Source organism: Dreissena polymorpha, chromosome 6 (assembly GCF_020536995.1).
Source record: "Dreissena polymorpha isolate Duluth1 chromosome 6, UMN_Dpol_1.0, whole genome shotgun sequence".
NCBI lineage: Eukaryota > Metazoa > Mollusca > Bivalvia > Myida > Dreissenidae > Dreissena > Dreissena polymorpha.
In genome coordinates, this window is record NC_068360.1 from 78,642,930 (window position 1) to 78,658,486 (window position 15,557).

At 33.0% G+C, this 15,557-nt stretch overlaps 1 protein-coding gene across 4 annotated transcripts in view; it reads left to right on the top strand.

The window, feature by feature from the left end:
* Nucleotides 1-2,451: 2,451 nt before the first annotated feature.
* LOC127834576 (sal-like protein 1) overlaps nucleotides 2,452-15,557 on the top strand; it is an 81,068-nt gene continuing 67,962 nt past the window's right edge. The window contains exons 1-2 of one of the 4 annotated variants that reach the window (XM_052360556.1): nucleotides 2,452-2,628; nucleotides 15,220-15,327. In XM_052360556.1, the coding sequence (XP_052216516.1) occupies nucleotides 2,547-2,628; nucleotides 15,220-15,327 (190 nt within the window). In that variant the 5' untranslated portion in view covers nucleotides 2,452-2,546. Of the gene's footprint in view, nucleotides 2,629-3,372; nucleotides 3,481-15,219; nucleotides 15,328-15,557 lie in introns of those variants that run through there. The other 3 variants (XM_052360557.1, XM_052360559.1, XM_052360558.1) reach the window with 3 other exon arrangements.

The window sequence follows — 15,557 nt, forward strand, 5'->3', positions numbered from 1 at the left end:
TGAACGTTTTTCGTAGCAGTCTTCTGTCAGGCCTCCTGCCCCCCCCCCCCCCCCCCCCCCGTAATTCAATGTGTTTCAATACTGTAACAATGTTGGAATGATTTGCCAAGCCGCTTATGGAATATGTATATATCAGGTACCAACGTTAGAATTAAATGCTAGACCATTACTGCAATGTGACATCTACTGGACCAGTATTGCTGTCGACTTTTGGACGGACTTTGGGTACAAAAATAATAGGTCTTATTCTTAAAAAATGCGTTGAAAGAATATGAATAAACAACACAATTTAAATACATTTTAAGACCGCTTTTTATCCCTTCCCACGATTACCGTTACGTCTTCAAACGGCTATTGTATCTGACCAAGGTTTCAGCTTTTAATACCCCGTGGTGATAAAATGAATATCTTTTCTTAAATAAACACCTGGACTTAATTCCGGAATTTATGGTCAAACACTGTTTATTATATCTATCTATGTTGACCGAAGGTGCGAATTTATTATACGACCCGTGGTCCCTTTGGGGTTTTAGAAAGTTAATACATCTATAACATCTATCCATAACAATACAGCGCGGTTTATAATTAACATGTAGGTGCAATTTTATTGTTTCCTTAGACTGGCCATTAAACTGGACGGTCATTTCGTTAAATCAGATTCCCGTCTACCTAGTTATCATTTTCTTTATTTCTCACCATCCTAAATGGGATTACATAATTCCAAAGCGTTCCATCATTCCGCTCGCTATCTATAAAATCTAATTTTGTATCATTTTATCCGACGTTTAATACAAAAATTGTTGACCATAACAATTATGCGCGGTGACCCATGGCGAAGATCTTTAGAATTTCTTGACTTTATCGATATTTGCACATTTCTTTTATGCATCGCGAAAGATAATGCGGCAACTTTCAATGAATTCGCCCCATTAGAATGGCAATGAAGTGGCCTACCATGCGAGTCTTACGAAACTACAAAATTATGAGTTTTCTCGTGATTGATTTGAATTGATGTATTATAATTAGTTTTTTATGTTAAGGTATAAAGAATTTAGTGAATCTTACACAATATATAACTTTTGAAAGTCGAGTTAAATACAATGCGATATAACAAACAAACACTGGTATTGTAGATGTGAACGTAAAGTAACGCATATTATGGATATCCATCTTTTTTACTGATTTTTTTTCCGATAAATGTACAACAATACTGCGTTCATCTTCATCAAGGCTATTTTAACTTAGTTACGTTAATAATTGTTATTCCAAACAGACATCTGATTAGTATATAGTTTTGATAATTGCAGAACAGCCCAAACATTCAATCGTGTATATTATAATTTAAGTTTTTTATTTTTTCACAAAATTTAAGTTAATATTTTACTGCAACATATACATTTCTCATGGATTGAAAATATGCAATATATCGGTGCATTCATGAAGTGTTCAGATTATTTTCACGTGCGACTTTCTCCTCATTGATGGCCACGTAACAAAGGTTGTTTTATATTTTAGCAGAAATACTATATGCAATGTTTCAATTTCTAAACGTTTCCTCTTTAATTTTAAACGCTTTTAAAAAGGATGGTCGAGATATCAGATTTCAAAATTTTTGACACAAAACAATAATTGCAATGTTTCAGTCGTTTTTTAAGAGAATATTAAGTTACTGTTATCACACAAAAGGTAACTATGTTTCCTTTTGATTAAAAACTGAGATGTTTGCACGTATTAACTCGGAGTCTCATAAAATGTTTTTAATTATGACATACAGTTACACCTGACGGGTTACCCAATGAACTGATTGTTTCAAAAAAGCGATCCACAGTTAAGATAACAAGAAAACCATTCAATATTTCCATAGCAATATTTCATATGTTTTTTCTGCAGTGAACCTCTATAGCCAGATGATTAACAAGATACAATCAAATCTTTAGATCAATTGAGTGTCGCGGCATTAACAGTCGGCGATTTTCCATTAAAAAAAGAACGTCGCATCGCGCCAACGAAGTAAAAACACCCAGTTGCAGTTTCTCCCCCTGGCTTATACCTGTTGCTGAACCAAGTTTAAACGAGCGAATTGGAAGAATTATATTTGTGTTTAATATCGGGACTGCCACATCAAAGGCAACCAGAAAATTGGTGGTTGTCAGTCAGAGGTCATTTAAAATATTACATAACCTCTGGTGGCTATTTAAACCAAAAGCCTTTTCAAAATCCATCGCCAAGGGGCCTCTATTGATAAAATGTGCGAGATTTACAATATGTTTTTGTAGCGCTGTATGAAGCAATACTGATACATCCTATATTTCTGCGCGATATTTCATTTAGTCCGCCCGTCACGCCAGCTTCACACGAATAATTGGGAGGCGAGTATCAAAACCAATCAAAACGCGCGATACAAATTCGATTATGATAATCGGGCCGCTTTATTGATAATCATATCTTGGGCATGCGCAGAGCGGGTTTATGTGAATAAATCAGAGAAATATCGCGAGCCGTATGCTTATTATTGACAATTGTATAGATGTATCCAGAGTCCCGAAATGTCGCGGAGAAAGCAAGCGCGTCCTCGACATGTCGATGATCCCGACTTAGAATCGCCGGCGATTGCTCCAAACACCGTCGGTAAGGGAGAAAGACTTTATTTCACTTTGTTTGATATAATATGTAAAGGTTTGCTTTGCAGGCGAAAGTGAAAGTTGCGCTTATTTTATTTGCGCTCGCGAGTGCGGAGAGCTGTCACCAATCAAGGAAACAGTGCTTTACTTCCTTCGGATGGACTTAAAAAGTTACTTCGGAAGAAATAAATAAATTGTGGAGTGTTTTAAATTAAACAACTGAGATTGGACATCGAAGTAAAGTGTATCAAGGCTCTTGGATATTAGTGAAGGTAAATTTTCCCGGAAAATTAGCTTATGTCGTCGTTTAAGATTTAGGAAAACAGTATTTAAAAAAGCGTCAACAATGGTATCGGAAATTGAACATTCAAATGACTGAATTATTTTCTTAGTAATCGTCTCTCGATTTAAGGTTTACTACAAATCAGGTATTTTTATTCGTTCATTTCTAATATTAATGTTAAATATATTCAGAGTTTTGAATATTAATTTTCGCTCTTTTCTTATAATTACACTATTAACTACATAGATTTAGGAATACGGAAAAAGCTGTTGTTGATAACAATTTATAATATATTTTTGGAAATACATATATTTTTTTAATTTAATTTTAATTTTAAAAAAAGACCTTATGTCAATTTTGATAATCTTTCAAATAAAATGTGGCGGCAAGTAAATTGATAAAGTCTTGTCTTAAAATTCCAGGTACGCTACTATAGTGTGACCGTTACTAATTTTCACAAGATCAATAATTTACCGCACCGCGAACACGTGCATTTTGTTGACGGAAATCAAACATTTGTACGTGGGATGGCTATTTCATTAGAAGAAATCATGTATTTTTACAGATTTTGAATTGGTGAATTGATACTTTGAGTGTCTTCTTATTTGTCTTATAATCATTTAATCCACGGGTTTTGGATTAGGAAAAAACTGCATATTAACGTGTATACTGTGTATGAAAATAGTGAATTCTCCTCTACGCAACGTGATCCTGGAGAACATTGTCTCTTAGAATTTAAACACAAAACAACTGGAAATAAGGGATGCAAGATTTATTTTCTATTTTGTGCAACATGTTGACACATCTGATTTTTCTGTTTTAACAATATAGTTGAATGTGCTTGTCTAATAATATGTTTGGATAAGTTAATAGATACTAATTATCAAAATAATTTTATTTTATTATAAGGATAAATTATAAGAGTTATTGTTGCATTGTCGTCAGCACAAGAAAATCGCATACTAAATGATGCGTTAAATAATTGTGTTGGCCATGTTTATAATCAAAGGACTGCAATTCATTGTGCATTGTAATGTTGTTTTTATTATTAATCCAAAGCAAATAGTTTTTGCCCAAGATATTAACAGCTTCTCCTTGAAATGTGTTGTATTGCTGTGATTGTGTAACATTTTGTATTAAAAACCTTTAAGTAAACAAATGTTCCATTTTCATGTAACTGACACATTTGACTTAACTTGCTAAGTATGTTTTATTGTAAAAGAAAACTGAAATTGTTATTACTACACCATGATAATATCTGCTATTGTTGCATCAGGCTTTTGAAGAATTGCATAAGATTTATGAACATATCAAATTAATCCAATGTCACTGACCAAGTCATTTGACAATCAAAATGTTTTTCTTAGGAATTATTATTTCTAAGAGCTTATTTAATTCTTGCCTAATGATGTGACTTTAGCATAGATAACAATTTGTAATTTTAATGTACATTAACAATACTTGTTAGAGATATTACTGGTTTAACTGAATTTAATTTTAATTTAATGGTGTTTTTATTACGATTGTAATATGCAAAACATTTATTTCTTGAAACTTAAATATTAAAATATTTTGAATTTAACATGAGGTTTTAATTAGTATTTTTCCAGCTGAGGCCTGAAAAAATGCACCTATTTTTGTGAACTATTAACATTACAAAAAGACAGTTATTGAAGTAAATATGACATTTTATAAAGTTAAGTTAAAAAAAAACAGTTTTCAAGGAGCAGTCACCTATATAAATCTTTGCAACAGGCCATTTCATATGATTATATAAATAAATTATTTCAAAAATTAAAATGATATTGTACAAGAAGTGGCCTGTAAATGATGACATTTATTAATTAAAACATAATTTTGGGTGGAATTTTGAAATAAATAATTTGAAATAAGTTGGTTAAATTTGTTTGAAAAATCAGGTCTAATTTTCTTTGGATATAAACTACATCATCTGCATAAAAAACACTTCATTGAATGAAAAAAGTTAAAACGAAACAAATCTAACAAATTGTCTGCAAGCATGAATGGTTTGAACAGGGCAGTAGAATACTGTAGCAAAATGGCTCTTTGTATTAAAGCAGATAATTTTCAATGGCCAACTGGCTACTTGAATGACTGCGAAAATGATAAAAATCATTTACACCTGTTAATGCTGTGTCTTTTCTCCCCAGATCATGTCCCTAAACCCTTTAAACCTGAGGCCCACGGTGTATGACCATAAATAATCATCCCTGTAAAAGATACTTGTATATTATCTAAGTTGCAAATCCATAGAGATAATCGAGAAGATTAAGGATAGATGTCGTGCCTTACACGCGGAGACGTCGACACTGTGTTGCTATGCACGAGATGAGCATGGCAGTGCCTGCTGTCTTAAACCTTGAGGAAAAATGTGATTCTTACTATCATATATTAATCATAATTAAATAGTTGTGTGGAAATTAATGTTAACCCATTTATGCCTAGTGGACTCTCCCATCCTGCTAAATTGGATCAATTTATTTCCAAAATTAGGGATGTCTTGTATATTTATTTCTTTATTTAGAATATTTCTTACAGAAATTCCTTTTAGCAAACAGCGCAGACCCTGATGAGACGCCGCATCATGCGGTGTCTCATCTGGGTCTACGCTGTTTGCCAAGGCCTTTTTCTAGACGCTAGGAGAAAATGGGTTAAGGACCGAAATCTGGTCGCTTGAAAAATAAATGTCTGATAGCGTAATTATTTATTCTTTATTTAAGTTTTGAGTTAAATATATATCATTATGCAGTTTTTATACAACACATTTATATTTATTTTTTACACAGCTGTATACTAGTACCTTTGAAAGAATGTTTTATTTTACATAATGATTTAATTGCTGTTATCTTTGAAATAATACAAGAAGCAAGAAAAAAGGAAGGCTGATTGCATTATTTCAATACATATTCAATATAACTTTTCGTTATAAACTTAAACTCACATATTAGTAATGTAGGATGCATGTATGTTGAAATGAAGGAGAAATCTATGAGTCAGTTCAGTGTAAATGGTAATTTATGATGAAAATGTTAGATATGAGAAATATGTATTTTAGCGATAGATATTGATATACCCTGCAGCAGTTGATATGAAATATTACCTCAGTGTTACAACTCATATAATTTAACCATGTGTAAATACATTCTTGCTGCATTTGATACCTTTTTATATTATCAGAACAAAATAGTAATTGTGTAGAAAAAATGGTTTTTATATTTCTGACATAATACAAGTATATATTTTTATAAACACATAATATTTCACTCTTGTTCTCTTCACAAGCTTATTATAATTCAGTTAAATAAATGTTGTACCTGCTCAGGTACTTATGTAAATGTATATATATATATGTATACATTGTTTTAGAAATTATTAAGAAGCTCATTTTTGTAAAAAAGTAAAAAATAATAATCGTTATTTTTGTATGGCTGTTAAAATGTTATTAGATATTTGCTTGTTCATGTCCTGACATTTTTATTACATTCTTTTATTTAAAAAATAATTCAATAAATAACCTTAATTATTGCAATTCTTTGTTTCCCCTAAAAAGTGACATTTGAAGGTGTCAAGAGATTAATTAAAATGTAAAATGTTTCACTCTGCATTGCTAATAATTATCATGATCAGAAATTCACACTTGCATAATTTGGCAGGTATAATATGTGTATGTGTAAGCTCTCTAGAGGGCGGGTCAGTGTTGGCAGTGGGTCCCCAGGGGATGGGCTAGCCTGGGAAACAGGACTCCTGGTGATAAACACTGGCACCTTTCATCAACCCCTTGTAATGAACCCCTAACTTTGAATACACATCTCCTATTATCAAAACCTGCTGGGAACAGACAAACCTTTACTTGTTGACCAAGACTTTGAATAAGGGTTATCAACAATTCATGCAAAACTGAACTAAGTCCTCTATATTTTGATTGAACTTACATGGTTCTTAAAATGTTTGTATTTTAATGGTATTACATGTGATATGCCTTCAATATTGACCTATCAGAATACATTTGCTTCGTCATTAGTGCACTTTTGTAATAAAGAATTCTATTGTATTAGAATGGAAGGCTGATTTGATGTTTCTGCAGTGGAATTCATGGCCATCATTTGAGATTTACAGCTAGGTGGCATCAACTAATTAATTATATAAGGCAAGAAGGATTAATTATAAAATGATCATGTTCACATGTGCTGGTAATTTAGAGATCCCCTGGGACCGCTATGAGGTTATGTTCCAACACAGGTGGTTTTAAGAAGGGAAGACATGAAAGAAAAGGGTCTTTTGTGTATTCAATTCTCTTTGGTTAATTTGAGTGGTAACTTTGGTATAATTTATGTAACTTTAGGGTCTTCAAAGATTGACCACAGTTGGCACATTTTTTCTTAGATCATTTTTGAACACCCTGGATCAAAGAGTGTCTTTTTACGACATAAATTGGTTAACAGGTTTTATTTTTATAGGCTTTTGAATAACATGATCAATAAACATGATGAACAGTTTTCACTAAACATAATTTTGAATTGATTCCAATAGTCCGAACATAATAAAGAAACTCATGTACAATTTTTTCAAGAAATTTGCATTACTGAAATGGAAATGTCATGCATAATGCTAATGAACAGCAGTGTATGCCAAATTCAGGAAATATTCAGTATTATTGAATTTTAAAAAAAAATTGCGCAATTTTTATTATGTTTCTAGTAAATGTTAATATTTTGAAAAATATTGTCTTGGATTAAGATATCACGTTTTGAGGTTATTCTTCTGTCCAACAGCTTTTACATTTGAGCCCAGACTAAATTTTCAGTTAGAAGAGGCTTCCTTTGAACACAAAATATGATACATGCAGAAAGTGTAGTCCCTGATTAGCCTCTGCTCAGGCTGATCTGGTGGCCTCTGCAAAGGCTAATCTGGTGGCCTCTGCACAGGCTGATCTGGTGGCCTCTGCACAGGCTAATCTGGTGGCCTCTGCACAGGCTGATCTGGTGGCCTTTGCAAAGGCTAATCTGGTGGCCTCTGCACAGGCTGATCTGGTGGCCTCTGCACAGGCTAATCTGGTGGCCTCTGCACAGGCTGATCTGGTGGCCTTTGCACAGGCTGATCTGGTGGCCTCTGCACAGGCTAATTTGGTGGCCTCTGCAAAGGCTAATCTGGTGGCCTCTGCACAGGCTAATCTGGTGGCCTTTGCACAGGCTAATCTGGTGGCCTTTGCACAGGCAGATTTGGTGGCCTCTGCACAGGCTAATCTGGTGGCCTTTGCACTGGCTAATTTGGTGGCCTCTGCACAGGCTAATCTGGTGGCCTTTGCACAGGCTAATCTGGTGGCCTGCACAGGCTAATCTGGGACAACACTTCACACTCATGCATTCAGCCCAGTTTCCTCTGAACAAACCTCATGTAGAGTTTACCAACACTCAGATTTTAACCATGAAATTTTCCATTCACTGGGGGTTTCTCCTATAAAGTCAGGGGGCAATCTTGTTAAAATCAGATTAAATGAAACCATTATGCCTTATCTAGATATAATTTGTCAAAGATTGTTGATATCAGAGAGGAAATCCAGTATCCCTACCACAGATCAGTGATTAGAGACTTGTTTATACAAGACAGTCAGCCACTGTATCCCACCACAGGGGCTGATGTTGTGTGGTTTTCAACAGGCACACTTTGAACACAATGTTTTCACAATTAAAGTAACATTATTTTATGTTAATACAGATATTTGATTATTAAGTTTTGTTCTGACATTTTAAATTAAAGCCTTTTAAAGGAACTTCATTATAAAAAAATTTATGTTTCATATTACATGACCATGACTTGTGCAGGAATTTTAGGTAGAACACTACAGCTGTGTTATTCTAATTGTTTAGTAAACACTGACCCTGAAAAATGAAGTATTTAAATATTATCACTTGTCTTGAGTATAATTAAATAATACATTTGACATATTTTTGGAAATATAATTTGAAGTCACCACTCAAATTAAGTTTAAAGACAATTTCAAAGTGGGATGAAAATTATAGAACTGTTTTTTCCATGAAGACAGACAAAAAACATTGGAAATGTATAGGCCATAAACTCTGGTTGTGGATTTACACAGTCTGTGGAGTCATAAACAATATTCAGCTGAAAATACAACTGGCAGATTGGTAAAAAGATGTCATGAGCTGTCAGATTGTCTTAAGATAAGCTTTAAGATAATTCAGTAATACATAAGAAAACGGCTGTATTTCGCGTTTCACAAACGCATGCATCTTATAGTCAGCTGTCTTGGAAATCAGTTTGGTAAAAATTGAAAAAAAAATGACAGAAGTTATTTCATATTTTTTACTGGTATGCATGAAAACGTCTATTTTAATTGCGTTCTATAAACATGATTTACTGCTGAAAATTCCTTTTTAGCCTACAAAATTGAATCTCTTTTGGCTGTCTGTAAAAACTCATTGTACTAATGGTATGTTTTTGGCATTGTAAATTTTCTTGGTCTTCCAACTAATTATATATGAACAAAATCTGAAATCAATTTATGGACCTGTATTTTATGACAAAGTTCAAACTATTTTTGTAATTGAATTTACATGGAATTAAAGTTCTGGTTTCTGTTTTTCCCCAGAATAATTGCTTTTTCAAGTATCATACATTTTTGTGTTGTTGAAGATTCATCTTATAAGAGACATTCAGTATTTCTTATTGTTTTCTTAACTGGCCCTTGTAAAACATTTATGACCGAAAGATCTTCATCCTTGATTTATATTCCTTCAAAGTCCAGCTTTTGTCATTTTCAGCTATTTTGTTTAACTTTACATTAGCTCCCAACTTTGGAAGTGAAAATAAACATTTCTGTCTAGAATTTTGATGAAATTATTGGTTAACCTCTGTCAGTGTTCTGTAACCTTTATATGGTGAGACATAATCAAATTTAGTGTAAATTGGCCCACAGAAAGCTTGCCATAAGGTTGTGTACTTCTCAGACTTTGAGATTATTAGTGTTGGCTAGCCTAATGAGATGGCTGTTGCCTTTGTTGTAACACAAACTGACAGGTCAACATTATAAATATCAGCATCAACATTCACAGCAGTGTCATCATTTTCATCATCATCAGCAATATCATAGTAATAATCAGCAACAGCAAATATTTTTATAATGATCATCATCGGCAGTAGTAGAATCCGCAGAAGCAGTCATCATAATCAACAACACCAACAGCATCAATACCATCATAAACAGCAGCAATATTAGCATCATCACCTGCTTCGACACCAATATTCCATGCAGGTTGTACACTGACTGCTCTTACTTGAACCCAAATCAGTTGAAGTGAGTTTAGTGCAGCCTGAAAATGTACTGGGTATTTCCATACCAGGGCAAGGATTTGTGAATGAATGACATTTAAAAAATGTTTTATTGTATTTTTACCTTAACAATCAATTGTTAATTTAATGTAAGCTTCAAAACTGTCCTAAACCCGAGACAGCCAGGGATGGAGACCACAGGACTACAATATAATACGCATTGTTACAAATAAGCTGTTTGTATCATTTTTGAAGGTTTCTTATGGGAAAATAATGAAAAGATGAATAAATGGGAAATTAATTCCGCAATTGTGAAATAAAATATCTATTCTTCTTTGATAGGATTTAGTTTATTATGAAATCAAAACCTGCTGAAGAAACAAGTCCACCATGGGAAACTTGAAAAACATTTTATAATAACATCCTATGTTTAAATTTTATTGTAGAGACTTATCATTTAAACGCTTTCTTCTAGGACATCAACATACATTATTTGAAATGATAGTCATAAAATATTGTTATTGAACCCAAAGGCGTGGTTTTATGTCTCAGTCCTTTGTTGAAAAGTTATAATAAGCATATGAGGTTTTAGTTATTATGGAAATAATGGTTTTGTATAATTTTATGACACTCCAGATATAACGTATATGAACAACAAGTACCAGCATGCATATAAGAGAGCTGTTAACTTGACCAAAATATGTATGTGCTAGAAACCAAATTGACAAACACATAACAAAATAATATGAAAGAGGAAATGAAAATAAACTTAAATTAGATAGATTAAGGCTACTACATTATTTTAGAAAATAAGTATGGACTGGTTGTTTTTGATTTGTGCAGAATAAAAGACAAAAAAACAACAGATTCATGTTTTTATAATAATCTTTCCTTCATTATTTTGCTAAAGATCATTATTACATTTATTTCACGTTGATTGAACTTTTCTCCATTTTGATCATGTTTTGTTCATGAAACAATGTGTGTGATATGACTTATGATGATTTTAACATTTTACACACGTCTGCTTAAAATATCATGTTTTTTATGGCACCCATAAATTGAACGGTTAAAGACAAGATGTCAAATTATCAGAAATTTTCATCTATAACCAGACGGCAGTGAAGTCAATTTATATGATATTTTCATTTTTCCGATGCTTAAGACAGCTGTTGATATTCCATATCTTTTGAATAAATCACAGATATTTCATGATTTATTTGAAACAATATGGTTTGCATTATGACGATAATTAAAAATGCAGATTGCTGTCAATGCTCTGTGGACCAGTAAAAGAAGAAAGTGTTGAGAAAGTGAAAATCAACCTGATGTCTGATGTCTCCGCCTTACATATGAGCCGTGCTCTGTGAAAAGGCCGGGCTTAAAGCATGTGCGTAAAGTGTCGTCCAAGACTAGCCTGTGCAGTCCGCACAGGCTAATCAGGGCCAAAACTTTCCGCCTAAACTGATTGAATTTGTGATATTTACTGTAGGTTAACACTTGTATAGGAAACGCAAACTGGTGAGTGCTTTGTTTATTTTCTTGAAAGTGTCTGTTAGTAGATAATTAGTCAGTTCTAACAAAAGTCAGATTTAAACATTACCACAACAAAGGTGAGTGTCAAAACCTGGTCATTGGATACTGTGATAAATGTGGCGTAGGTTATCGTTAAACTGACCAAGGGCTGTGACTAATTGTTCTATTAAATGTTTGATTATGATTTTGGATTGATCTTAAATTGGTCTAATCTTGCTGTTTGAAAATTGATACTTGTGTTGAATAGTGTATCTTTGGGTTGATTAAATTATGATTTGCATCAAGGATCAAGTTTCAAGTCATGAATTAGTCTCAATTTCATGCAATTTCATACATATTAAACTGCAGAGTCACTTTGCAGTGTCAGTGATGGATACAAAGTTGAATGAACTTAATGTGAGATTTAATTGTCATGTCTAGTAATATATAGCATATTTCTCCTTAGTTGTGTTTGTAACTAGACATCAAAGAAAATTATGAAAGATAGAGCAATCTTATTTGATGCAATTATCAGCCATGATATTGGAATAATATTTATGCAATATGAATAGGCAGTTTTCAAAGCATCTTTTATTTTATGTATTCCTAAGCTATAAAAAGTATTTTGCAGTAAATTATGTCCGGACCACACAAAATGTTAAATTTACGCTTTGCAGTGCAATTGGGAAACCCAATTATTATTTTATTGTAAACCTGAAAATTAATGTAGCATATAAATATCACTTCAATTTAAATGTTTGAATGTGCTTGAAAGTTACAAAGAATTTGTCATAATATAAACAAATGACAGATTTGGTATCATCAAAAATAGAATATCTTTAATTGTCATGTAGAAAAAGTTTCATTAAATAAATGCAATAATAACAATAATGTGTATTATTTATGTGAATTATGCATAATGATGTAAGATTATTGAAATTGTAGTATAATTTAATAAATATTCAGGTGGGCAACTCTCAGATGTTCTATATCTGTGGAAAATTTAATTGTATGTCTCTAATTTATTAATTAGACCTTGTTTGCTTGATTTTATTTTGACAATGTCCCCTGCTTAAGCCAGTAATGGCAGACGTTACAGGGGCAACTTAAAAAGTCCAGAACTTTTGGCCTTTAGGGCAAAAAATTGATTTGAATGCTGTGATTAAAATCACACCCTGTTTTGATGAATCTTTTATGATCTTGTTCAAAGGGCTTTTGAAAAATTACGCCGACAAATGACAATAAACTATAATAATTAACAAACGAATAATAGATCCATATGAAATTATTTTGCAATTATCACAACATAAAATAATTGCAGAAAGCACCAATACCATAGGTCCCATGGCTTCACAAAGCCCAGGAAAAGTTTATGGATGTTTAATGGTGCCCTGCCAATGTGAACATGGTGTTTATGGTGTTTGAGGACAGTGCCAAGAATATTATACCTTGTATGAAAGCCTGCTGCTTTCGGTTTGTGATTTTGTTCAGAACCTTAAGGCTTTAGTTTGATAGATGGCATTGGCATCATTATAGGGATGAAAAGAAGGAAGGTAATGATGATGATGATGATGATGATGATGATGATGATGATGATGATGATGATGATGGTGGTGATGCTGCTGCTGATGCTGCTGCTGATGATGATGATTAATTTACTGCTAATTTGTTGGGCATTAAGATACAATATATCAAGTCAATAACGGATGAAACAAGACAATTCATTGTATAAGTATTTTTTCTTGAAATGTGTGATCCATTTATTGTTTAAAGTTTCAGAGCCATTTAAAATCATCTGGCAAGCATTTATTTGTCTTTTTAACTTCCCATATTAAACAGTATCTGTGTATCATTTATTCTGAGCCCCGTGCTTAGACTCTTTGAAGAGCTCTGATGCACGTGCAGAGCATGTTTATGCAGAAAAACAATCTTTCACTTACCAAATTTATTACATATGGACTGCCAAAACTAAATTATGTTTACTTTACGTTCTGGAATTATTTTTGAATTTTTTCCTCTCAAAAGCGATTTTGTTTCTCAATTAGTATATTATTTATATCTGGAGAATATCATATGCTCATTGTATGTTTTACATGCCTTAAAACGAAATGGGAAAGAAATTAGTATGGGCATATTGTTTATTTCATATTTGATTAAATTTATTTTTGTGATTATAAGCAGCCTATCTGGTTTCGTGTCTTACTTTTATCTCTCCTGAATGATGAATATTTTATTAATCTAACGGACAATGCGTTTTTCCTTAATGTAATAATTTGCATCTGGTCCTATAATGAACATTTTATTGTAACTGTTGTTGAATTGGCCTTTTGATGAGCTGAACACAAGAGCATAATATGTTTTAAATTTGTTGAAAAGCTTGTAACACTTTGGGGCAGTTGTATTAGCAGACAAATCGTGTCCTTTTTTACAACATTAGACTTTGTAAACATTAATACTCAAAGTGTTGCATATGTAAGTTTTAGGTTCCCTTCTGTGATATGTTAAAATATTTTAATGTTATTAATGGACTTAAATGGTTTGCTGCAGTGTGTGGTGATGACGTTGCTGATAATGATTTTGATGCTGCTGGTGTTTATGATGATTATTATTATATTATTGTTGTCAATGTCATACATATGCTCTCCTTTTCTTTCTCCTCATCAACAATACCATCATCAATTTAATATTAATATTATTTCATATTAACCCTTTGCATGCTGGGTAATTTGTCTTCTGCTAAAATGTCATCTGCTGAATTTCTAAAAATAGCATTTTCTTCGATTTTTTTCAAAGAATACTATCAGAATAGCAAACAGTTTGGATCCTGATGAGACGCCACGTTCTGTGGCGTCTCATCTGGATCCAAACTGTTTGCAAAGGCCTTCAAAATTCGGTTCCCGCACTGAAAGGGTTAACAATGCTTACTTTACAGCATCCATACTTCCATGAATGATGTCTTTGAACACTTGTCAACCAACCCACATCACTTTGCCTCATTTTGACCTTGACTTTGAACAACATTTGACTTGGATCTATTCAGAAGGTCCAAGTTCTTTTTTTAACCCCAAACGACCTGTTTTGTCCAACATCAATGCTGCTTGTAACCGTAAACTTTCATACTTGCATGGTTGTTACCAATAAACGTTCTTAACAAGCCTTTATCAACTGACATCATTTGACCTTAAAATTGACCCACTTTTGGACAGATTCATAAGATCCAAAATACTTGGATTACCGTAATAGACATTTTTTCCCAGCATCAATGCTTCCTAAAAAGTTTTTATTCTTAAATGGATGTTATCCATGAATACTATCAACTAACACAGATCACCTGACCTTATTTTAACCTTGACATAAACATAATTTAAGACTAAGACTTATTGTTCTAAGCTGATGAATAAACACTGACAAGTCTTCCAATGGGATGGACGGTATGTGTTTGTGTGGATCATTGTTTATGTATCGAATCATCTTATTTTACAATTGCAGTGCCCGTGTTCGAAGAGTCAGACTCAGAGGAACACTCGGTCGAGACGAGGCACAGCCCCGCCCTGGATGTTTCCACACTAGACAACTGCAGCCCCCAGTGCACGGAAGGTATGTGTAGATACACACCATATTTGAATACATTGGTATTATAAGAAAAGCACATACAATTTTTAAACATGTGAACTTTGACCCCATATAGACCTATGAAAATACATGTAAGAATATGATATTTCTTCGTTTTGTTGTGTCAGAATGGCACTTAAAATTATAACATAGGCCATGCTCTGTTAAAATGCTTGTGCGTAAAATGTCATCCCAAATTAGCCTGTGCAGTCCGC